Source organism: Nyctereutes procyonoides, unplaced genomic scaffold (genome assembly GCF_905146905.1).
Source record: "Nyctereutes procyonoides isolate TBG_1078 unplaced genomic scaffold, NYPRO_anot_genome, whole genome shotgun sequence".
NCBI classification, from domain to species: Eukaryota; Metazoa; Chordata; class Mammalia; order Carnivora; family Canidae; genus Nyctereutes; species Nyctereutes procyonoides.
In genome coordinates this window covers 44,149,216-44,175,346 of record NW_026575024.1, presented here as the reverse complement: position 1 = coordinate 44,175,346, position 26,131 = coordinate 44,149,216, and the positions used below count along the sequence as shown (strand labels likewise).

The window sequence follows — 26,131 nt, the reverse complement described above, 5'->3', positions numbered from 1 at the left end:
CAAGTTGGCCCACTCAGATTTTTGTTTGATCATGTCAGGTGGGGGATGAGAAGTAGGGTAGGTAGGGAGACATTCTCCTTCTCTTCTGGTCATTGTGGTGTGTGTTTATGAGTCATGAAACAGCTACAGTAACCTTTTGCCTCAAAGGATAGTCTAAGGAAGGAGTCAGAGAAGGCTGGTGATAAGAGAATCACAGAAAATGGGCTGGAGCCCTGAGCAAACCATGCCTGATGTCCATTTTCCTCTGTTTCAAAGACACTGATAAATTTCCTTGATTTAAGAAGCCAGTTATAAGTGGGTTTTTTTTTTGTTGTTGTTACCTGAAGCTGAAGGCCTCTTAACTAATCTAAGTGTGGGTCCAGGAATGGATCTGATTTCAGGAGATCATTTCAAGGAGGCAAAATAAGCCAGGGACAAGTGCAGTAAGCCAAAGTCAAAGCTAACAAAGAGGTCTGGGATGAGGATGCAGAGGCCATCAAGATTGAGCACCACAGAGGTGGGTGGGTGACTTTAATGGAACTCAGGGTCGAGAACAAGTGTGTGTCAGGGGAAGATCAGGTATGGGGTCCTGTCAGTACCTGGCCTTGAAGGGGCAGTGGGGATGGCTGGGGAAAAGAAATGACCAGGAGACACTGAGGGCAGACAGCCAGTTATAGAACTGGGGCATCAAGAGGAGACAGTTCATGCTGCCTGGGCCAGCTGGCCAACAATGGCTGCCTCCTGCCCAAGGCCAAGCTTGGTCCATGAATTTGAGCTGAGCTGAGCCTGCAGATGGGGCTCAAGCAGGTACATCTGCTCTTCTGATTTCAGTTGGTCTCAAATGAGGGCTGGGGATCTGCCTTCTAGCAAAGTCTTCCTGAGGCAGGTGCCCAGCAGCTGTCACTGGGAGAAGTTCTTATTTCACTGGAATGTGATGGATGCAGTGACTGCTCCAGACAGACCTGACCCTGGCCTTGGTTTACTCCCACAGCACAAACTGTCCTCTCCTACTCATTGGATCAAGTACTAGAGCATCCTGCATCCAGAGCGAGGCCTTTGGTGGGACCTGCTCCTCAAGTGCTCCATGGACCACTCACTCTCCCTTGTGCACTTTCATCTCCCTTTATAGGGGGAATGGCAGGACTCCAGGCCCTGTTTTCAGGGATGTGTGTGGGGCTTCTCGGTCTCAGCTGGTGGGTCCCCCAGTGTCTTGGGGAATCTGGATGCTCTTCAGAACTGGAACATGGTAGGTGATGAGTTGGGTTTTGTCTGGAGAACAATAAGGTAGGGACCAAGGTGTACAAGGTAGGCTGGGGTGGTCTGTGGATCTCTCACCATGTTTATTAGTCTGAATCCTTCATCTGTTTAATGGAAGTGAAAGTCCGGTGGTAGATGATGCCATCTATCTATTATTAGAGAAGCTTCTAGCCAAGCACTGGCTGGGCTAAGTACCTCCATCACCCATCCCCGGGCACCACCATTGTGCAGATAGGTCCCTTCTTTGCATTGCCCCCAGCTCCTACACCACCCACTTTTAGAGAACGCATAAATTAGAGATAACCATAATAATGCAAGCATAACATCTGGGAGTTTTCAGCCATAGGCTCCCCATGAGGAAGGAGAATGAATTTTACCATTAGTACACATGGGTTCCAATCCAGGCTTTGCCTGCTCAAAGCAGCACCTCCTGTACCCAGGTCCCCTTTTCCTTGCTGTAAGTGATGCTAATACTATCTTATAACTCAGTAGGTGTATTTCTACAAATATTTGTAAGGCACCCTGTGATGCCTGCACGTTGGGGAAGTTTAATAAATGAGAACTGGGGTTGGAGATATATATATTATATATACATAAATATATGGAATTATATATATATATAATTTCAATCTGAGTTTTCTTATTTTTTTCCATTTCTCTGCTGAATTTCCCCATCCACTCATTTATTTTTCCCATCTGTCCCTATTTAAGATAGATATTTTAAATTCTTTTCTGCTAATTCTTGTATCTGTATCATCTGTGGTTTGCTTCTGCAGCTGCTTTTCCTTGGTTATGAGTCCTATTCCTGCCTTCAAACAGGTTTTGGATTTTATTACTGCATCCTGGGAATCATATATAGAAGAAAAGTGAGAACTGAGGATACTGATTTTTCCTCCCCTAGAAATTTCAAGTTCTGCTCTCATCTGCTGGCTAAAGTGAGGACGTGATTATTCAGATTTCAGCAAGTGTTCATCTGACTGGGACTGGACGGTGGGTCACTGTGGTCAGCCCCACGTCCTCCACCCAGCTTCGGCAGGAAGGGTTAGTCTCTTAGATCAAAGGACTGGATTTGGGATTCCTCAATTTCAGGTGCTGGGAGAATGTGAGAGATGGCGCAGATGGAATTTCTGCTTCTCAGTTCTGCCTTCACTTGTGTTTTCACTAGCACATTTGGGGTGGGGTGGAGAGGACTACTGTCCTCTGTTAAGCAAATTATTGTTGTACATGATCATCTTTCAGACTCCAGGACATCCTAGCTGTCTCCAGCACCACAAGGAGCCCGGTTGGCTTCATCTCTAGTCTGCAAAGTTCTGGATGTTCACAGACTTCTGCTCTCCCTGCATCCAGACCTGCCAGGACTCAGCTCACTGACAAAGGGCTTCTCTCTCTGGAAGTCACTTCATCAGGTCTCTCCTGCCTCCACTATTCTCCAGTAGTCCCATTTATGAGTATGATTTTTATATTACCCACATTGGTTTTTGGTGTTCCTGTGGGAGCCAAGGTCTTCTGTGTCCTAACTGGAAGCAGCAAGTGCCTAGAATGGTAGCTGTTATTTTTAGCACTGGAGGAAATTCCCTAAATGCAAGACATCCTGGTCCTGAACTCTTTAAGAATCAGCCTAGTGCTAAAGCTTGTGTTTCATTAAGGAGAGTCGAAAATGAGACCAACTAGGTGGCTTATTTTAAAGGCTTAAGTCAAGTTTGTAGCGAATGCTTTGTAGGCTACACTCATGTCTACCTTTACCGTTTCAGGTCCTTCCAGGGCCTAGCTTCTGTGTCTTTTTGCTTGGAGGTTTTCTCCCGAAGTCCACCCTGCCCATGTCTAGCAGGAGCAGTCCTTACCAACAATTGGTGGAGGCTGGTGGATAAACACCCCATCTCCCTTCTTGGATTGGATACCTTGGAGACCTGTGTTCTAGACAGTCTCCCATTCTCTCAGAAGTAAACCCCAGCTGCTCACAGTGGTAACTTACTTGCTAACACACTTTCCTTGGTAACTTTCTCTGCCTGGTCTCACTTACCCCCTCTCTGGCATGTCCTGGGATCACCTTTCAGATAAACTACCTGCCTTAGAAACACTGCTTAGATTCTTCCGTGGAAACCAAACTGATGGCAGGTTTCAATTCAGATGTGCAACCTCTGGGTGCTCTTCGGGTTTGTGTTGAGCGGCCAGCACGGACAGGGTGTAATGTGGACAAAGGTGATATCAGCTAAGGTTAGATGGCCCTTGCCAGAGAATGTCAGGCACATTTCGAGAATGCCAGGAGAGCTGATGCTAGAGTTCTTTATTATAAAGTGGAGCCATCTGCCGGTCTGTAATAACTGGAATATGAATATCCTAATATAGGATGCAGTTAAACTGTTTACTCTCTCTTTGTGGTTATGACTTTAAGAGGCTCTGGATGGTGGCTTTAAATTCATAAGTTCATTGTTTTGCAAAATTGGCATGAAGTTTTTGCAACACAGTATGTAAAATACATTAGTCTGTTGCATTGAGAGTTTGGTGTTCCCTCTCTTATTATTTTTTTGTTTTTATTATTTTATTATTATTTTCTTATTTTTTTTAAAGATTTTATTTATTTATCCATGAGAGACACAGAGAGAAAGAGAGAGGCAGAGACACAGGCAGAGGGAGAATCAGGCTCCATGCAGGGAGCCCGATGCGGGACTTGATCCCATGACCCCAGGATCACAACCTGGGCGTGAAGGCAGGCACTAAACTGCCGAGCCACCCAGGCTGCCCTATTTTTTTGTTTTTAAATAAAGAAAGCTTGTAGGACCACAGCCCTGTACATGTCTTGTGGGGATGCCAAGAACCTCTCTACAAGCCACTTTCTAAGAAGCAATTTTCTTCCTGTCCCATAAAACTCCCCAAAGCACCTTAGGCAAACACCAGAACGCCGGGTATGTTTGCAAACTGCAAATACGGCAGACATTTAATTACATCGAATTCATCAGAACCCTAATTGAGACAGGAACTCAAACCTTACTGCTTAATTACTTTGATTTCAGATGAGTAACAGATTTGGTCATGAGCAGCCCTTCAGGCCAGAATACATTAGAAAGAGGCCCAGGGGCACTCGTGGGGGAATTCTCACAGTCAAATGAAAAGTGCGGAGCCACATAAATAACCAAGCTAAGTGAGACCCATGATTGGATTTATTAATCAGCTCAATTTCCAATCCATCCCTTGCTGTGGTGTTTCACAGCACCTACTGAACCACCTGGGAATGCTTCTGCGTACATAAGGCAGGATTCATTTCTCACCTCTTTTTCCTTTCCCTCCCACTGATGAGCTAGCATGCGGTGAAGCCCAGTCCTCTAAGATCATTCTTCTATCAACATCTCCTCATTTGGACTTTCCTTTAGAAGACTTCTCTCTGACCTTCCCTTCTTTCCCCATCTGGCACCCTGTGACTGTTCCACTAGTTAGTAAATTCTGTCCACTTCTTGGCCAAATGATCACAGTGACATACGATGGGATTTGGAGGTGAGGACTGCATGGATTGTTACTCTTCTGAGAGCTGATAATGGCATCTTTTATTGAGCATTTACCATGCGGGCTGACTCCTGCTTAATGCTGAACATGTTATGTTTCATCCTCATGGTGATGCTAGGTGGAAGGTGGGCTTATATCCACTTGCTTTATAGATTTGAAAACAGGCTCAAAGGGGTGAAAAGGTGACTTCTCCAAGATTTCACAGCCAGCATATGGCAGAATCGGGATTCAAACCCAGGCCTGATTTCCAGACCCATATTCTTTCCAAAACATAATTTTGCTCCCTCTGCAAAGACATCATGGATTCTACAAACACCTCAAAGCAGAGAGGTAGATTGTCTTAGCAATCTCCAAGTGGGCACAAGACGGGGAAAAACAGAAGGAAATGCTGGCATCCAGAATCATCATGTTGGGCGACTTCTACCAACATCATGGTGGCTACTTCCCTCCACAATGGTGCAGGGCTGTGAGATGAGGTTGCAAAGACCTTTCAGAGGGAGCCAAGTGCCTGGAATTCAGCATGTGCTGAAGTTCAGGAAGCAATCTGCCTTTTTTTTTTCAATCTGCCTTTTAAGCAGGTGTTCTAACCAAACTAGCAATTAACCGCATTGCTAATAAATTATGAATACAAATGAATGCAAGCCACTTCATATGTAATTAGTTGCCTGCATTTACTAGAGACCTCCCAGTCATTTGTTTCATTTCTTTATGTTACTTCTCCCCCTTTGGGCTCACCTTCCATCAAGCTGCAGGTACAAATGACTAATGAACTAATGACAACATGAATAACGGCCAGGCTAATAATCATACTGCTAATGGTGACAATGTTAATTAAGAGAGTGTGAACAGCAACAGCCTCTTCTGCAGGATGTGACTATTCCTCTCCGCAGGGCAATGAGAAGACAGTTGACACAGATGAGATCCACCCAAGTGCAGATGGCCCCGAAAGCAAGGACGGAGAGTCAGTTTTTGTTTGTTTTTTTTTTGTTTTGTTTTGTTTTGTTTTGGGAGGCACTGGCTATATTTCTAAGAGGTCTAAACCTCTTAGAGGTTTAGAGACCACCATATTGCAGGTCCACAAAATCTAAGAAAAGAGGTAATGGATCACAAGGATGAGAAAAAAGGCAAATGTCAGTCTGGCAAGTTGGGTGGAGCTCGACCACTATGTATGGATGCACCCATCCGGGAGCCCCAGAAGTAACCCTCCATTTGTGGGCTCTGGAGCCAATTCCAGGTGAGATCGAGGTGTCCCTCTGCCTGTCACTCACAAGCAGTGAACCCACCAGGCATCTCTCACAAATCAATGGGCATGAAATGATGGCAGTTAGAAACAGGCGGTGGAGAACTGCAACCATGTGCCAGATGCCTCCTGCATAGACTCCAGTCTGCGTTAGAAAGATGGGCAGGGTGGGAGGTAGGTGCCCATGGCCAGCTGACTGGACAGCACAGGGGCCCAGAACAGGGTGTGGAAGAAGGCTCAAAGGAGCTTTCTTTAGCCTTCAAATCAGCCAGCCACCTCTAGCAGGACCCTGCGGTGTCCTCCACAGTGGGGGAGCTAGTTAGCATCACCATGTTCCTCAATATTGCAAGTAGAGTACCCTAAACGGGCTTATGGAAGGTGCTTTTCCTAGAAGATATTCAAAGTCTGGGTGTCAAGGCAGAGCTCAGGATCAAAGTTCCTATGAGGGAGTTGGGACATCAGAGTTGGCAAACCCTTGGGTGCTGCCATGTTGCCTGGGCTCTCAGCGAGCCTCACACTTAGGTGACTTCAGGGTGTCTTCCCGAGGATTTCCAATATAGACACCAGACCCCATGACACTCCCTGGCAGTAGAACAGTCTCCATAGATAAAATGGAGGCATGCAAAGCCCCTCGTGATCCCAAATGTAAGCTAAAGTGGCCATGTACCTGAATTGCTTGATGGCTGTAGCAAAACTGTCCTACACTGTGACAGCTGAGAATGCTTTTTAGCAGAAAAAAAAAAGAAACGAAAACCCTGTCATTTCCTCTCTCTCTCTCTCATTTACTCTACTGCCACTGAGGCAAAGCTATATATTAAATGGTTTTAGGTCATTCCAGTTCAGATCATGACATTCAAAATGAACTCAACACCTTCAGATTGGCAGCCTGCACCTTGAAGCTGGTTAATTATTTATGTGGCCCAGGCACTCTGTATGCCATCAACACGGAGACCAAACAATGGGGCCTGTTTCCACTTCCAGTTGAGCCGGCCTCCTGGGGTGTGAGAGCCCATGTCACCGCTGCCCGAAACTACTGGCCCCCATGCTGATGCCACTCCTGCCTCACCTCCCTGCTGTCCCCTCCAACCCCATGCCGCATTCGGCTATCAGCCTTACCTGCCCAGCAAAGAGCCCGCAGACGCCAATGATGCACAGGATATTGAACACTGCAGAGCCCACGATGGTCCCAACTCCCACGTCACCCTTGGTGATGAAGACCCCTGAAACAGACCTAATGTCAGCCTGGCTGCTGTGGCCAGTTGCTTTCTGATGTGGGCATAAGGGAGTTTTCACAAGTGTTAGTTAGATTGCTCTCAGTGTCTACAGGAAGCAGCCAAGGGCAGGAGAGAGTTTTAACTCTGCACTGGGGATATTGTTCCATGGGAGCCTGGGCACAGGACCTGGGACACGTTCATGCAAGGGAAAGCATCACTTAAAATAATAACAGTAACCACAGTGGGATGGGAAGGTGGCCTTTGCTCCCTGGAGTCTTGAGATTCTCATTTCCTATTAGCCAAGCCACTGGAAGGCTGTCTGTCCCCACAGCCCTTGGCCTTAAGAGAAGGCAGGGCTGAGATGTCCCCAGGTCATCACCTACCTATGACGGACGTGAACAGCTCTGGGGCCGAACTGCCTGCTGCCATGAATGTGGCCCCAGCCACATCTTCACTGAGATGCAGGCGCTGCAGAGGAGTAAGGACAAAGCACAGGTGAGTTGGGATTGCCCTGGAAACAGAGGCGACCATGACTCTCAAGGTCCCAAGCTCAGGTGTAGCTCCCCCTCCCCCCAGCCCCCAGCTGGGCCATTGCTCCTCTGGGCCTCCTCTTTGGGGGCAGGATCAGGGAGGGGGCTGCAAATCTCTATGGGTTAAAGGTTCTTAACAAGATCTAGGAATCCTCAACCAAGAAGCCCCAGGTGTCATACAAGCATAAGGCACAGTGGGCATCTGCCTCCTTTCTAAAGAGTATGCCACTCACTTCCCTCCATGTTGCCAAATATCCTTATTTCTTAAGAGGTGCTCAAAACCACATTTTTATGTAAAACATTCGGATTTATTTTTCAATACTATTTATGCTTATCAATAGGCTAAATGAGGCTCATGGTAATCAGTTTGAAAGTCGTGATGCTAGGAGGTTACAGAGGCTTTAGGGGTGGAGGGGTCACCCTCCTGAAACCTGCTGCTCATCATTAATGCAATCTTGAAGCCCTGGGGTTGGAAGAATGGGGGTGGGATTGAGACTGAGTGGGAAGGATGAGGAGCCCTGCCAAGATGTCCTATACAATGAACACTCTGGGTTACCCTGTCAGTTAGTTCAAAAGGTGATTTGCAAGAGGACAAGACAAATATATACTAGAGGCTGGTTAGCATGTTTAGCCTTTCTGCATCCAATCACTACCCAGAAGGTAAGCTGCTGGCTGTCAGTAAATAGCCGGTTCCCTGATGGGTCCCAGCCTGGAGATGCTAGTCTTGAATGACACAGACCCTCTTCCCAGTGGCGCAGGCCGCTGCACTTCCTTGCTCAGCCATGGAGGGGCAGCAGGGCCTTGGCGTAGGCCCCTGGCTCCACTGACCAGCAACAGACTGCAGTAGGAGCCTTACTGGAGCACTCTGATTTGGAATCCTGCTGATTCCTGGCTCTGGACGGAACAGCTCAACTACATGTGGGGTTCTGAGAAGACTCTAAGATGGAAATGCTGATTCCTCAAGTAGAAAGGTATGGCTGTGAGGGATGCAGGTGAGTCCCCTGGGGAAGAGAGTCCCTGAAGGTTAATAGAGCTCACGCTCCTTGGTGGTCGGCCAAGACTTACCAGGAGAACCCGAGACTACTGTGTCCATGCCAGCTTAGGGCTCCCTGATAGGGCATGAGGTATAGAGTCCACACCCCGAGCTCATCTCTAGTTCCTCTTTCTCTCCTTCATCCACAGACTTTGCTTCTTTCTCCATGTTTCCTTACATCCCCTCGTCTTTCACCCCTAATTCACTGGGGCCCTGGCAGCATTTTGCTGGATGCTCAGAATCACCAGCTGGGGCAGGGGGTGAAGTCTTCCTGCCTCTGGCACCTTTATCCGAACAGAGTTGTCAAGAGCCTTCCCAGCTCCCCATCGAGCCCTGGTAACTACTGATGCAACCAGCCTTGCTTTCCCCAGGGCTCCCTAACATGCCCATTCCAGTCCCAGGTTCTCCTCTCTTGGTCCTGGGGGCTCAGACTCTGCTTTGCACAAATATCCTTCCTTGAAATGTGTTGCCATCACCTTGGAGCTGTTCTGTGCCCTATGGCCACAGATGGCCAGGACTACACTCTGTTTTGTCCCATTTCCTCCCCAAGAAGTATGCTTACAGGTGCTATGGATTTCCTCTATGGAGTAGAGCACCTCCTGACAAGAATATCTCCATTTCTAGAGTGGGTTATAAATTTCCTATAAAAAAATTGTGTGGGAGAGAGAGTAGTTTGCTTTGTAGAATGAACAGAGCACCAAGTGGTGGTATTTCAGAGATCACAAATGACCCCAGTTACGGGTACTTCAGTGCCTCTTCTCCTACTCCGTAAGGTGGTCCTGTGCTCTGCTTACATTGCTTTAGACAAGGGGCTTCTGCACATACCCACTGTCCATCTCAGATGCAACCTCATTGCTCTCCTTCTCCTTCTACCAAATAAAGGATCCTCCTTGGGGCATCTGGGTGTCTCAGTGGTTGAGCATCTGCCTTCAGCTCAGGTCGTGATCCTGGGGTCCTGGGATCGAGTCTTGCATCAGATTCCCCACAGGGAGCCTGCTTCTCCCTCTGCCTGTGTCTCTGCCTCTCTCTGTGTGTCTCTCATGAATAAATAAATAAAATCTTTTTTTTTTTAAAGGAACTTCCTCCTGAGGCCCCTCCATGGTTCCTATGATACAATTCTCTTTTAGTGTTATTTTTTTAAGGACAAAACCCAAACCGACATCCTGGATGTAGAAGAAACTGCTTAAGTTAGCAGATCTCCAAATGTGGTTTCTGGACCAACAGCCTCAGCATCACCTGGGCACTTCACAGAAATGCAACGGGTGTCCCTGCTGCCCACTAAGAATTCAAGAATCAGACAGTGGCAGGGAGGGGGAGGATGGGGAAGGATGACCAAGTTTGAGAACTACATGAGGAAACGAGTCCCAGATGGGAGGTGTGTCTGGGAGAGATCCTTTTGGAAAACCAGATTCTGAATTAAAAATAAAATAAAGTGGAAAGCTTCCAGATAAAGGAAACTGCATTTCAAAACAGACACGGAAATGAAAGAAGCAAGAGGATGAAAGGGTTCTAAATTATGCTGAATATTTTCTGATGAAAAGGATGTCACTTGGTCTTCAACCTGGGGTTCCCTGGGCTGATTCTGAACAGGGTCCCCTACCTGTTCCCTGTGACCAGTTCTTTCATCTCCTCACTTCTCGGGCCCCTGCTTGAAGCATTTCTGCACATGTACAGAGGGCAGGGTGATGGAGGTAAGTAGCTGAAGACCTCGTGCTCTGAGAGGACCCCACAAGGGAGGTCACAGATGCAGAAAAAAATAAGGGAGAGTAATATGAGGAATGGAGGGGAAGAAAGGAAGAGAAGGATTTAAAAGAGGCAAAGAAAATAGGCAAGGAGAAAACAAATGGCGTCTCGAGTTGCCAAATGGAGTAGGGAGAGCTGGTCGTACAGGTTAAAGCCGAACTACGGGACCGTACCCTGATATTCTAAGTGGACTGATGGAGCTTTTGTGCTAATATTGTTCACTGCTCAGAAGCATGCTTATGCCTGCTGCTCCCACCCAGGTGGCATGGAGGGCTCCCCAGGACCTCAGGGAAGGACCTGGGGCAGCACAGTTGCACCACCCACTCAGACATGCTGAGAGTACAGGGCACCCACCTCACAGATCTTTTCCAAGGAGGGGACAAAGAAGTCATCGCACACGATGGCCAGCGCGTAGAACATGTACATGGCCTGGAAGAGAGGGAAAGAGAAGTTAAAGTCAGAGTCAAAGCAGAGCCATTGGGGGAGGAACTGGCTACCCCCCTGCTTCAATAATGCCCTCTGGCATCATGGACTCAACATCTTACTCAAAGGACAAAGACTGTGATGCCTGGGAGGCCCTCTGCGATCTCACCCCTCCTCTCTGACCTCAGTATCTACCACTCTCTCCCTTGTCCACCAAACATACTATGGATGCCTGCATAGCATAGTAGGGCCTTTGTACCTACTGTTTCCTCTGCCCCAAACACAGTTCCTTCAGATGACCTTGAATCACTCCATTATGTCCTTCAAGTCCATGGTTCAATGTCAACCTAAGCAAGGGGACTGGGGCATTTCTTAGGTTGCCCCATTTCTTTCTATCCACTTTACCCTGATTTGTTTTTCTTGACATATTAATTTGCTTGTCATCTGTCTTCCTCACTAGAAGTCCACAAAGATATGGACTTTATCTATCTTACTTATCCCAGCACTGGGCAGAGTGCCTGGTGCATAGTAGTTGCTCAATAAATACACGTGCAGTGAAGAAATAAATAAACAAAAACTTTAGCTGAACAACTTTAGTTGTTCACTGTGCTGTTCTCTCCAGGACAGGCTCTGAAATCTTGTTTCCTGTCAGCTATGACCAGGAAAAACCATGGAATTCTACCGTTTGGCCATAAATCATCTCTCTACCTATTTAACTCCCAAGGTTCTAATCAAATTAATAAATTCTATTTGGATAGCATTGTTGTTTGGCCACCTAGCACCCATCCTCCACTCCTTCCTAATGGGATTCCAGTTTCATTCCAATATCCACCATATCCTCTGGAAGGTGACCCCAGCCCTTCCTCCAGGAGTAGATACTGACTAGCCAATCAGTGTGCAGAATTTCCCACTGAGAGTTACTGGTTCCGGGGCGGACACATGACCTGGGCTGGCCTGAAGAGATAGCAGGAAAGTTTTAGAGTCTTTGTCAGTCTTTGTCCATAACTCCAGCACTGATTATGGACAAGGAAGCTGCAAGTCCTGGCTTCCTGGCAACCTTACTGAGGGAAATCGGACATGAGATGAAGCTGACCCTGAGAAACTTAATGGTGTCATCAAGCCATTGAGCAATTTGTGCTAGAGCACACCTGCCTCCAGACTTTGTACCATGGCATTTTAGGCCAGTTTGATTTGGAGTTTTCCTGCTACTTGCAGCCCAAAGCATTGACCAGTTACAGCTGCTCATCCTTCAAGTTCCAGTATGTTCAGCTATGACATCAATTTCATGTTTTGATCTCTCAACATCTGTTTTTGAGAACCACTCTCCCAGATAGACCTTCAGTCATACATTCCCAACTTCCCTCAGCACAGGGTGCAGGCAGGCATATGACCCAGGCTAGCAACCGGGACACCCACCCTGTTACACAATGGTGGGTGGGCCAAAAGTATGCAAGAGGCCAAGGGGGGGCTGAAAGAGAAGCTGGGAGAAAGGGGCTCTCTCCTTATGAGATGTAAACACCACCGAAGTCTGGAGCTGCTGGGGGCGGCTGCCATATAGAGCGAGCTTGCCTAAGAATGCCGCTCACATAGTAAGAAGACCAACCAAAGGATGGGGCAGGTAGACAGACCCACACACAGATGCACACATACAAACACATTCACGCAGACACACACATACTGGTGCTCAGTGATACCACATGAACTCTGGACCCAGCTTAGTCTGAAACCAAAGTGGATTTTCCAATTTCTTGAGCCAATAAAATGTCTTTGACACGTAAGATGGCTTGAACAGAATTTCTGTCACTTGTATCTGTCCTTCATGAAGTCTTCTGTAGCAACCCAAGCATGAAATGATCTCTCTGGCCTTTGACTCTTGATTGTTGCACTAACTTAGCCATACCTCCCCCACTCTATGAACTCATTTTCTTTTTCACACATGTGTGCTTGGGCTCTCTAACAAAGCCGTAAGACTCTAAAACATATCTTAACACTTGATTCCGTGGAAATATCAGATGAGTGCACAAAAACATATGCAGTGTGGATATGCATTCCAAAATGCTGACTTTAATAAATCATCAAAACCTAACAAAATATACAATTAGGGATTGGTTATATAAACTGTGGTTCATCATTCAATGAAATCCTGCTAAAAGAGGTTAAGTCCACAGTTAACAACAAGGAAAGGCATTTATAGTACATTGCTAAATGAAAAATATTATGAGACAGCGTGTATAATCTTTTTGGTTATTATCTATTGTATAAGCACATACATATATAGACACATGCTTGTGTAAATATATTTGCATATAAGAGTTTGTAAGGCCATTGATCAAAATAGTTTCTCCCTCTGTTGGTGTGACTCTGTTTTTATAATTCTTATCTATATTTTCTGATTTGTCCACCTTGAATTTGTATTTTGTAGGTGCTGGAGATGTTAGAGCAAGAACTCTGTCTTACACTTTTCTAATCTCCAAGGAGCCTGGGATGTCTGGCATGCTGAGAAGCCTTAAAAATAATTTTTATTGATTGGTCTATTCATAATCAAAATTATTTGTCTGGGGATTTTTTGGGAAGAAAATGTCAATTTTTAAAAAATTAATGCTGTATTTACAGTTTGTGGATGAGTGAGAATATACATTTTTAAATTGCAATGGAATCAACCCCCCTTTTGCTGTATGACTTGGCTGATCCAATGATATCTGGGCTTTATCATTTCTTCAAAGGACAGCCAGATGCAGTAATTGGAATACAGAATTGCACATTTGTGAATTCACCAAGATCTAAATAAGCTGTCTACAGCTGCCATACTCAACTCACTGAAATAGCCAAGTCAATAAATCATCTTTTTAAGACTGTGTTCCAACATTATATATTGATCCTGTTGTAAGGCAAGAAGCTCCATCTAACGTATTGCAAATCAACACTTGGATTAGGTTGGGACACGAATAGATCTTCCATGCTCTCCATGCTTTCAAAGATGATGACTATCAGGTTAATTTCCATGCACAAGGGAGTATAAGACAGGGATGCCCCCCCCTCGATCAGATGTGCCTCTGGAGGGGCCTACCAGGCCATGGGGCTTCTTTCCAGACATAGAGCCCCTCTTGGCTTGCCACTTTGTTTATGAGAAACTCCACTCTAATTGTTGCCCTGTTACCTACTGGAAATCAGGTTCATATTGGAAAAATAGACAAAAATAGAACAAAATAGAATAGAAGGTATTAAAATAGACAAAAATAGACAAAATAGAATAGAAGGTATTAATGAGGGGAGGTGCTGTGCATGTAGGGGGATAGGAAGGATAAGGAAATCAATACCTTGTACTCAATTTTTTTTCCTTGTACTCAATTTTTGCTCTGAACCTAAAAATGCACTAAAAAAGGATCTATTAAGAAATAAAAGGAAACTAAACAGAACAAAGGAACAAAACGAATGTACAAAGTCCACCTTGAAGATACAGAAAGCCTGCTAATATTGATAGCACCATCAATACAACTGGCCTGAATATTTTAGAGTGAGGGACTTTCACATTCATCTAGCCATTCCTGTATTTCCAAAGGATGTAATAATATAATTGGTGATAATGACTAATAATAATAGTATTAACATTTGCCACTATTTGTTGGGCCAGGAATGGCAGGTACTCTCCAGTACTTTATAACTCCTGGGGGAGGCAGGGAGTTAACAGCCCCATGTCCCAAATACCTCTGAGAGTACAGTAGCTTGTCCAAGGATGCACAGATGGCAAATGGCAATCCTGGAGTGTGACCCCAGGACCCTCCGAGACTTCCTGCCAAGGCCAGCTGCCTCCCCTGACAGAGGCCATTCCTGAACTGCTGCCCAATCTAGACCCTCTATTTTCAGTTGGCCTACAAATAAGCTAACTTCTCCAACTACACAAAGGGAGGCAAATACAAATTTTGGAATCCCAGCCATCCACTTCTGGGGGCTGCTGGCCAGATTCACTGATGTTTTCTCTTACTGGTTTTTATTTCATTTTATTATTTTATTTATTTTATTTTTAAAGATTTTACTTATTTATTCATGAGAGACACACAGAGAGAGGCAGAGACACAGGCAGAGGGAGAAGCTGACTCCTCAAGGGGAGCCTGACACAGGACTCGATTCCAGGACCCCAGGGTCACGACCTGAGCCAAAGGCAGATGCTCAACCACGGAGCCACCCAGGTTTTTATTTTAAAAGCTTTATTTTGATTCTATACTATATACATACAAATATACCATATGTATCAATGTGATCAGCAGGAACAGGAGTAAACCCTAGCTACCTCTTCATTTGCGATGGCTTCCTGTTTTCTTCTACAAATAAATGGTCTATCAGCACTGCTGCAATGAACATCTTTAAAGATACATCTTTTTGCATTTCTAGGATAAACTCTCAGATGTTGAAACCGTTGAGTGATGTTCTTTTTTTAATATTATTATTTTTACAAGGTGTGCTAAAAAATACAAGACAGATTTAAACCCTCAAAAATGTTTGAGGTGAGCCAATACCCTGGGATGACAGATGTGCTGCCCCACACCCTGGAATCTGAGCCTGTAGGCTGGTTGCAGCAACAAGGACAAGTAAATGGCGGATGCTTTCTGGAATTGATGAGTGAGGGGTGTGTGCAGAGGAAAAGGGAAGAGGGGTCTGTTTCAGCTTCCACTCCAAGCTCATGACTACAGGGTCTTCCCTTCCTGGGAACTCGCTGTGAGAATCTGTATTTTGGCATTGACTACGTGCTGCCTGGACTGTGAGCCGTGTTTTAGGCTCATGTACCTGGTGCCTCTTCTCTTGAAGAGGGCCACAGCTGTGCTCTTCCCATGTTCATATCCACCCCATCTCAGGGCAGCCTTGCGCAGAATGAAGGCCCTATTTATATGAAATGAATGAGGCCAACTAGGGTGGTGCCCACAGAGTAGCTGGTGTCACCTTTGGAAGCCAACACGGGAAATGCCTGCATAGCATTGACTAGCACAGCAGCTGCAGAAGGAGAGGCAGCCTGGAGCCTTGGAGGAAGCCCAGAATTGGGTCAAGGACCTCGCATCAAATCCCACAATTGACACTTCCAAGCTACTATGACCTTGAGTGACTCTCCTTACCTTGCTTAGCCTTCAGTGTGAGACCAATCACACCACGCTCTCAAGTTAGCTTACAAGGCTACCATGGGGCATACGTGGAAACAGGGGAGCAAAGAGGTTTGGGGGTGGCCAAGCACCTGACACAGCAACAATAATGCCATGAGGACAAGAGATGTGTGGAGCACAGCCAAGATGCTCTCGTCCCAGCTGAGGCTGTCAGAGATCATGAATTGACAAGCAGCTAACTCTCAGACATGGGTCAACTGATCCCCAAAGTTCAGCTGAACCCCAAAGACCCACAAGCTAAATAAATGTTTACTGTTGTATGTCACTGACATTCTGATCCCATTTTTTATACGGTTTTATTATGGTAATCGGCAACAGATGCAGCCAAGATGATAAACAGCCATGTTGAAAACAATAATGAGAAGTTAACTTCCAAATTCTGAGTGACAATATACTCAGCTTTTCTAGTCTCCCTGGAACTAGACATGATCACGTGATGCAGTTTGGGCCATGAGAATAAGGGACAGATGCAACTAATGTGACCCTTTTTTCTAGTTTTGCAGTTAGTTGAACAGAATGTCTGCAGTGGCAGCAGCCATCGTATGACCATGAGACAACAAGCAAGAAGGTACACATAAACATGCAAGAGATGGCTCAGCCATCCCTTAGGTATCCCTAAGGATACCATTCACCCGTGGCTCTAATGCCAGAAGCCATCTTCCTTTGCACTTCTTATTATGTGAGAAAATGAACAATAAACCCCCTTTTGCCTCAATGGCCATGAGTCAGGTTTCCATACTTGCAGCCCTGTGCCTCTCTGATTCTTTTTTTAAAAAAGATTTTATTTATTTATTTGAGAGCGAGAGAGTGCAAACAGGGGAGAAGCAGAGAGAGACAAGCAGAATCCACATTGAGCACGGAGCCCAACAGGGGGCTCAATCTCACGACCCTGAGATCATGACCTGAGCCAAAATCATGAGTGGGACACTTAACTGACTGAGCCCCTCCTTATCTGATTTCTGGACGTAGATGGTTCATTCTTCTGGGCAAGGCTATCCAAGGGAGGCCAGAGGAAGCATCACAGAGGAAGTAGCCACTGACCTGGGATTTTAGAAGATAAATACCATCTCATTGGGTGGCTTCAAAGGTTGAGCGGGACTAATAAAAATAGAGAAACGTTGACTATAGTGGTTAAACTGGAAAGCACCTAAAGTAACAGGAAATTATCATGGCCTGTGGCTTAATGGAGGTGAACAGGCTCCAGCTGAAATGTCAATATACATAAGGGCTTCTGAGTCGTGAGGGCAAATGTCTCTGAACAGCGTGACATTAACCCTGCTGTTTTACGTGGCATCTACAGTCAGCGGTTTTCACAGACAATTTCCTTTTACTACATCATCTGCACTCATGTCGCTCTGTTTTTAATTTCAATGAAGGTGGTGCTGGACAGGCAATTTCTAGGGAAGATCCATGGAACTCTGGCCTTGGTGAAAACTGTTCTAAATCTCCCACAGAATATGGTTTGGATACTAAACAAAAAAGATTTCCTTTTCCCTTCTTTGTCTTTTTCATAGTTTCAAGTGATAATACATGATTAAACTTGGGGGAGGGGTGGTATTTGTTTTAAGATCATTTCCCCCCCAATTACAGGCTTAGTATCTGATAGCCCGATGATGCCTTGGTGGGACCAATATACACACAAATTTTTGGGTTCTGCTACCGCTACAGACAACATTCTGGAAACACTCACCCTCTCTGGGGACTAGAGAGAGAAACTCAGCTTCACAGCCAGACCAGCATTTTGCATAAGAAGTGTGGGGGAGGGGAGTTGCAGGGAAAGGAATGTAACAGATGACAACGTGGGCTCTATCATATTCTTCGGAACTTATTAATTTGGTGTCTTCTGAATGTCAGAATATGTCTCAATTTGTTCGAAGACTTTTGATTTAACCTTACACAAAGTGGTCAGGATGTGCTAGAGTATAATCGCCCCTAGAAGCCCTCCCACAACGATTGAGGAGAGTTGGTGAGTCAGTACCCCAGCTCCCCTGCCCTCTGGGTGGACTAACTGGAGGAACCGAGCTATCTCCCTGGGTTCCCCAGATGACTAAGCTTCAGGTACCCACACTGTTGCAAGCTTTACAAGCCATCTTTTATTAGCAATCCTCCCTTCTCTGCCCCACTTCCCACTGCACTACTGACGTTTCTGTCTACCCCCAGAGAGCCACTTGCATTCTAACCCTTGTCTCAGAGTCTGCTTCTGGGAGAGCCCAAATTAAGACAAGAAGGAAGGATGTTAAGGAAGACTATGGAAAGAATGAAGTGCAGTTTGTAATCAAGATGGGCCACTCTCAGAAACAACTGTTTTTCAAAAATCCAGAGGGACTAGTGTAAGGGCATGCAATTCAGAGACATCCATCTCAGATAAACACATTGCCAGCTACACAACTAGAAAAGGAGCCAGGCTGCCCCACCATGAAGTTTCCATTTTAGAAAACCCTGGGTGACCTAGATGACTGACCGCATGAGTGACCCTGCTTCTCCTTTCCCACGCCCTAATTCCCACTCTTATATTTTAAATTCACCAGTAAAGTGTAAACCTATGAAAACCTAGGCATGCTTGACCCCAGTGGAGGCAGAGCCCCAGGTCCACACTCCCTCACCATGCTCCCCACTGCGTGGCTCTGCTGTCCCGTATACCCTCCCCTCTAGAACCTATAAGTAATAAATCTTTGTTTTCCAGAGTTCCCTGGTGGTTGTAGCTGAGGAATGCCTTGCATCCATAGAAAGGATCACAAAGGCCAACTCAGCTGCAACATTGGCTTCTGCCAGGGAAAATGTCTGTGAGGCCTTGCTGCTGGTAACAGGGGCCCAGATGTGTGCCCCAGGCACCCCTAGAAGAGACCATCACTATCTGTAGGTTGAGAGACCAACACAAAATGGGGATGCTAGCTCTAAGTTGCATCCCCATGATGGTTTTGTCAGTGAAGGTCTTTTTTTTTTTTAAAGATTTATTTATTTATGATGGACATAGAGAGAGAGAGAGAGAGAGAGAGAGAGAGAGGCAGAGACACAGGAGGAGGGAGAAGCAGGCTCCATACCTGACATGGGACTCGATCCCAGGACTCCAGGATCGTGCCCTGGGCTAAAGGCAGGCACTAACCTGCTGAGCCACCCAGGGATTCCCTAGTGAAGGTCTTTGAAACCACTGTCAACTGAAAGAGTTTCTTTTGCAGGAACTCAAATGCTAAAGGAACTGAGTTTGTTAATGTCCCTCCTCTATTAGCATAAATCCTATAATTATGTTATTTGCAAGGAGTTTTATGATGGCCATATAAGGCCCAGAGCTGATCAGTGTTCTTGGAAGTCACCACAGCGGAGTGACTATTTTGGAGGCTTGGGAATGAGACATATGCCATCTCAGGAGAAATATTTTGGTGGGAGAAGAACAATTGTTTTCCTGTGTGTTCTCCTCTCTCTCAATTTCTTCTCTCTCTCTCTCTCTCTCTCTCTCTCCCTTTCCCCAGATGCCTCTTCTGTGGTGTCCACAATGAGATACTAGTTCATAAGTCCCTGAGGAAGTCATTTATTTCTTTTGGTGGTCAGCTTCTCCAAAAAAGTGGCAGAGGATAACTGCCACTCCTCCTCCATATTCATTAAAGGAAAGTTCTGGGGGCAGGTTTGTGTAGCAGAGCTGATGCCCACATGGGCCTTACAGGAAGCCCACTGGTGCCAGGCACACTCATCTTCCATTGACCTGCACTATAGTACAGGATGGGACCCTGGATTTAATCCAGCCTCACAGGTGGGAATCAAGCTCAGTAGCTTGGCTCAGGTTATACAGTTAGTAGGTGCTAGAGGCAGGATTTAAACCCAGGAGACCTGCCTCCCCAATCCATGCTCCTAACCACCACACCACACAGCATCTCAGGAGAAGAGGTCTCTTTATTTAATGAACTGTCTGTCCTTTGTATAAGGAATATCTAATTCTCTAACCTGTGGTAGGGCTCAAATCCCCTTCTCTGAAGACCTCTTATAAGATGGGAGCTCTTAACCAGGAGTCCCTGAACTCCCTACCCCACCAGGGTTGCATCTTTGTTTTCTCTAGCCTCTGAGTGGAATTCAGCATTTCCTTCCACTAAGAATATAGGCAATAAAGTCACAGTAGTATTGGCAAGACCTGGAAATATGTCCCCAATGGAAATCACAGACCTTTCATATCACATGACAAGCACTGCAGAGACCGTACGCATTATTTGTCACTACTTCAAAAATAGTTATGAGATCTGATGCTAGATCTTGTGTTTAACATATTAACAAAGAATCATGCAGGTTTCGAGATCTCTGTGTGCTTTAAAGTAACCAGACTCATCTGGGAAATGCATACAAAATGAGGGTCCCCCAGCCCCACTTCCAGAAGATCTATTTGGCAGGTCTGGGTTGGGGCCCAGGGATCTGCATTTCTAATCAGCACCAGGTGGTTCTGATGCAGGTGGTCCAGGCATTCCCTGGTCAATTTCTACCAGCCCCAAGTGGGACCCATTGAGAGAGAGAGCTAAATCCGGAAGAGTGGGGAGGCTTTGTGCATCTATCAGGGTCTGCGGAGGAAGCAGAGGGTCACTCAAAAGGATTTAACCAGAAAGAACTCCTTTTTTAACTGCAGAGAGTCTGATGAAGTGTTTGCTTATAGTGGCACAGGCAGGGCTAAGGGAATCCACAGAGAAAGCAAGGCACTCAGTGCCTAGCAACACCGGAATCTGTTCCCATCAAGTGGCCTGAAAGTGCAAGAGGAGGGAACTGTGGTGCTGCAGCCCAGTAAGTGGGGATGAGCTGCTGAGCAGGTGGGTTCCCACAGAAGGTCAAGGAAGCAGCTGCTGCCAGAGTCTGGAAAGCCAAGATGGAGCAGGGAAGAAATGCTCTGACCTCTCTCATCCTTCTCTAGGGGTGTGGAAACTCCAGGGATATAGGCCTTAGAGCCTGGCCGTCTGGAGACAGAGTGGGGCAGAAAAGAGTGGACAACACAAGTGAGGGTGCTGACAGAGAATAACCATCTAGGAAAACTGGGGAAGGTTGCAAAGAAGAAAAAGGAACAGTGGTGGGAGAGAGTGGCCAGAGGAGAAGCAGGTGGAAAGGGGACACAAACAGGTTCTTAAAGCCAACCACAGTTCATCTCACAAAGACATCAGCCTTCACTCCCTCCTTCCCTCCACTGGGGATCTGTGAGGACTCACAATAAAAACAGAAACAATAGAATAATGCTAAATACAAATAAGTGTAAAGCATCGAAACATAAGGAAAATAAAAATACAAGTAGGAAGTTGTGACCAGGAAGAAAGAGAACACATTTAGATCGCCATGCACACTGTACCCCATAGGACCCCCAAAATTGCTGGGGGGCTGGGGGACAGGTGTGTTCTGGCTGGCTAGGTCTGAACCCCAATAGAGGCTCCCTGACACAACCCATTTTTGTGGGGTCACAGGCTGAACTGCTTCCTGGGGTTCTTTCTTTCTTTCTTTCTTTCTTTCTTTCTTTCTTTCTTTCTTTCTTCTTTCTTTCTTTCTTTCTTTCTTTCTTTCTTTCTTTCTTTCTTTCTTTCTTCTTTCTTTCTTCTTCTTTCTTTCTTTCTTTCTTTCTTTCTTTCTTTCTTTCCTCTTTCTTTCTTTCTTTCTTTCTTTCTTTCTTTCTTTCTTTTTCTTTCTTCTCATTCTTTCATTCTTTCGTTTTTTTTTTTTTTTGGCGTTTTCTCAAATAAGAGAGCAAACTCGGTTGGGGAAGAGAAGAGCCAACTTCTCTGAGAGGGAATGGATCATTCTCTTTCTCCATCTCTCTCTATAGATATACAATACATATTATGTATATTTGATTTTTCAAATTTAATTTTAACTTTTTATTGTTTTAAAATACACACAATACAATGTTTACCATTTTAACCATTTCCCAGTACACAGTGCAATACCATTACATATATTCACATTCACACTCAGATTATTGTACAACCATCACCACCATCCATTTTGAGAACTTTTCCATTTTCCCAAACTGAAACTCTGTCCCTATTAAACACTAACTCCTCATTCCCCCTCCCTCCTAGGCCATGGCAATCACCATTTTACTTTGTCTCTATAAATTTGACTATTATAGGGACCTCATAGACATGGAATCAGACACTTTTCATCCTTTTGTGACTGGCCTGTCCTACTTAGCATAATAATGTTCCCAAGGGTCTTTCACATTGCAGCAAATGTCAGATTTCTTTCCTTAAAAGCCGAACAACAATCCCTTGTACGTATGTATCACATTTTGTTTCTCTGTTCATCCATGTTTGGACATTTGGGTTACTTCCACCTTTTGGCTATTGTGAATAATGCTGCAATGAACACAGGTGTTCACGTCTCAGCTTTCAATTGTTTTGGGTAAATACCCAGTAGTGGAATTGCTAGATTGTGTGGTAATTTTATGTTTAATTTTGCAAGAACACTTCATACCGTTTTTAAGCAGCTACACTGTTTTACATTCTCACCAACAGTGCATGAGAGTTCCCACTTCTCCACATGCTCACCAACACTTGATATTTTCTGGTTTTTATTTTATTTTATTTCTTGACTGTAGCCATCTGAATGTGTGTGAGGTGGTGTGATCACAATACAGTCTGGGGTTCTGTTAATAAATTCATTTTTGGCAAAAAAAAAAAAGTAAATAAAATCTCCCTGAAGCCTTGCTGTCAGGACAGGAGACAAGTCTGAGTGGAAGAGGAAAATGTTTTCTTATTCCCTTACAGCCTTCCCCCAAACACACACAGAAACTCTGTGAAGTCCATGAATTCCTTCAAAAGGAAGAGCCTCGTTTGCAGAATCATGAATGATAATTTTCCTACATCTATATAAGCTTCCTTTTCAAAGTCTTCCCCAGAAGAGTTTTTGTTTAGCTCACACAAGAATAAGCACAGAGTCAGGGCTAAGAGAAATAATGACTGTGAAGGAAGGGGTGGACTCAGTGAGTGATGATGAGTTTGGGTACCTTGGTGTTGTCACAGGCTGCTGCCTGGCACCATGGCCTCAACTGCCCACGGGAGTCCACAAGATGCAGGAATAAGAGAAGTGGGTGAGGTAGGGTCTGTGGCTTGCTGGACAGTGGAGGCCCATCTTAAGTTGGCAGCCTGTGCTCTGCCCCAGCCAATGTTGCATGAGAAAATGTGCTTGGTGTAGCGAGAGCTTTCAATTTTCTAAGAGAGAAGCTGCAAATCTGGACTTTAGGTAAAATCTCCTGATTCTGAGTAATGGAAACTAATGTAGCCACTCTGGCTTCACCTCTTATTCTCCTTTCCTGATTCTGGCTTCCTGGCTGTTCCATGAATAAACCTGGTCTGCTGCACCTCAGGGGCCTTGCACTGACTAGCCCATTCTCTTCCCTGCCATCCATGTAACTCATTCCCTCACTTCCTTCACTTTTGCTCAAATATCACTCTCTTTGAACCTACCCCCTCAACCTGCAACATGCCTCTCCTGCACCTTCCCTTCTCGATGTCCAAACCCTGCTCCACTATTTTTCCCCCACTGTATGGATTGGCTTTCAGGATAATAAACACTTTATTTATTATGGTTGTTTTTTTTTCTTTCAGTCTGCCTCCTTCCTTAGAATATAAGCTCTGTGAAGATAATGGTCTCTGCTTGTCTCATCCTCTGATGTATTCCAAGTGCCTAGTATAGTCTGGCACATAGTATATGCTCAATAAGTACTGAATGAATGAATGAATGATAGAATTCAACAATTGTAAAGCAACAACTGTAAAGCCAACCAAATGAAGTCTGTCAGCAGTCAGAATGGTGATCTCAGATCAGGTCCAGCTGCCCAATTCTTTGATTAGCAAAATAAGGCCCTAGGCACCTAAATAACTTTCCTGTAGTCACTCTATCATGGTGGCCTGGCTTGTTCTGAAACTCCTATCCCTGGACTGTTGGGTCAGGTATCTTCCCACAGTTTCATGCTCAATCTCAAGGTTCCCAACAGGGCTCAGATGAGGACCTATGACTCCTGTCTCCTAAGATTTGCCTCATGTGGAAATCCAAGTTAACAGGCACCATCTTTCCACCTCCTTTCCAGTTTGTTCCAGGAGATAGGTGCTAACTATCTGGTGGCTGAAAGACTGAACTCATGTGTAAACTTCAAGAGTCCCACACAGAGGTGACCCATAACCTCAGGCCCAGAGTCTGTGCTGATGAAAACATCAACAACATCTGGATGGCACACCAGGACAGAGGTTTGGGACAGTTTTGTTCACTTTTGTATTCTCTGGCTTATATCAGTGCCTGACATTGTTTCTGGAATGTTTCTTGAATGAATGCCTGAATGAAGGAATGAGCTCTTTCTATGGGCTAAGCCCTAGGCTCATGTAATGTAAAATGTATTAGTTCATTTCACCCTCCTAATAACCCACAGAGGTTGGCCGTCTAGAGTCTCCATTTTACAGAAGAGGAAACAGGGGTCTGGAAGAAATAAGAATCAAAACTTATCAGCAGAATCAACAATCACTCAAATCTATCACTGTGTAACTTCAAATCCTCCAAACTTCATCACATGGTCTCTACTCCCAGTAGATTCCAGGAACTGAGGATGGAAAATTCTTTACTTGACTGGCAGCCATTCCATCCATTCACTTAAACATGACATTTACTGTGAAAGAGCAATCTGCGCTCAGGTAGTATCAACTGGTCCAAAGAAAAGGGTTCTTGGATCTGGGCTGTGTTTGCCAAAAGTAAATCCTCAGGTGAGAATCCATATACAATGGGAGCCTGATAAGATAGTAGTAGAACAGGATAAGGAAGGAGAAGAAACTAAGGAAAGGTGTGATGCCAGGTGATACTTAGCCTCAGCCTGATCCTTCAGAGAACTCTGGACTTTGTCTTGCTTTGAAACAAATGAGCTTGGCTTTCATACTTCTGTACCAACCAGCCGTTAGTGGCTATGTGCCACCCCATAGATTGCAAATTACCAGGCACTTGCCACTCAGTGCACCCTGGTGTAGTAGCTCCAGCAGCCCAAGATCTTAGAAGGTCACAGGGATGATCGCTAAAAAGTAGAGCGTCCAAAAGCCACAAACTAGTATGGAGGACTCAGGTTAGTCTGATGCAACACCAACATGTCTGCTAAATATGTAAGCAGAGCATTTGATAGTGAAGCCAAACACAGAGCTATTCACAAGATTCTACATGAGCTTAGAGGAAGGACATTTAACCTACATTTTATTTATTTATTTATTTATTTTTATTTATTTTTTTAAATTTTTATTTATTTATGATAGTCACACACACACACACACACACACACACAGAGGCAGAGACATAGGCAGAGGGAGAAGCAGGCTCCATGCACCGGGAGCCCGACGTGGGATTCGATCCCAGGTCTCCAGGATCGCGCCCTGGGCCAAAGGCAGGCGCCAAACCGCTGCGCTACCCAGGGATCCCTAACCTACATTTTAGAGAGTGAGAGGAAGGGTATGGTAGGACTCTTGGGAGGAGTAGATGGTATATCATGTCTGAGAAGCCGAGCAAAGAAGTCAAGAAAGAAGTGGCTAGATAAGGGAACAGCATGAATAAAGGCATGGTATCATAAATTAACATGGTTTGTGCTTAAAATTATAAATTATTCACTATTTCTGCAGTGTAGATTGTGGGCGAGAAAGGAGAAAGATGAGGCTGCAGAAATAGGCAAAGGTCAGTTTGGGTGGCTGATATTTGGGTGCATAAATGCAGACTATCTGCTTTGAGCAAGAGTCACTGTTGACTCCAGTAAGTGAATACTATAATGATGAAAGTGGTTTTGATGCTGGTGATGATGATTGTAATGGAGATGATGATGATGGTGATAACAGTGATTATGATGTGATGATGATGGGGACAATGATGATGATGGTGATACTAGTGATTGGGATGGTAATACTGGTGGTCAGGGTGGTGATGATGGTAATAGTGATAGTGATGATGATAATGATGACAGCAGACATAGTGATTTGATGATGTGATGATAATGGCAAGTAGTGGCAGTGATGGTCTGATGGTGATAGTGATGATGGTTATGGTGATGGTGATGAAGATGATGGTGATGATGATGGTGGTAGTGGCGATGG

The 26,131-nt window shown here is 45.1% G+C and overlaps 1 protein-coding gene across 1 annotated transcript in view; it reads right to left on the bottom strand.

Moving 5' to 3' along the window:
* The window catches only part of SLC24A3 (solute carrier family 24 member 3), a 481,527-nt gene that overhangs the window by 118,402 nt on the left and 336,994 nt on the right, over positions 1-26,131 (bottom strand). Inside the window, exons 4-6 of the mRNA XM_055305422.1 lie at positions 10,849-10,923; positions 7,572-7,656; positions 7,091-7,194 (exon numbers count right to left, since the gene is read on the bottom strand). Coding sequence (XP_055161397.1) covers positions 7,091-7,194; positions 7,572-7,656; positions 10,849-10,923 — 264 coding nt within the window. The remainder of the gene's footprint in view (positions 1-7,090; positions 7,195-7,571; positions 7,657-10,848; positions 10,924-26,131) is intronic.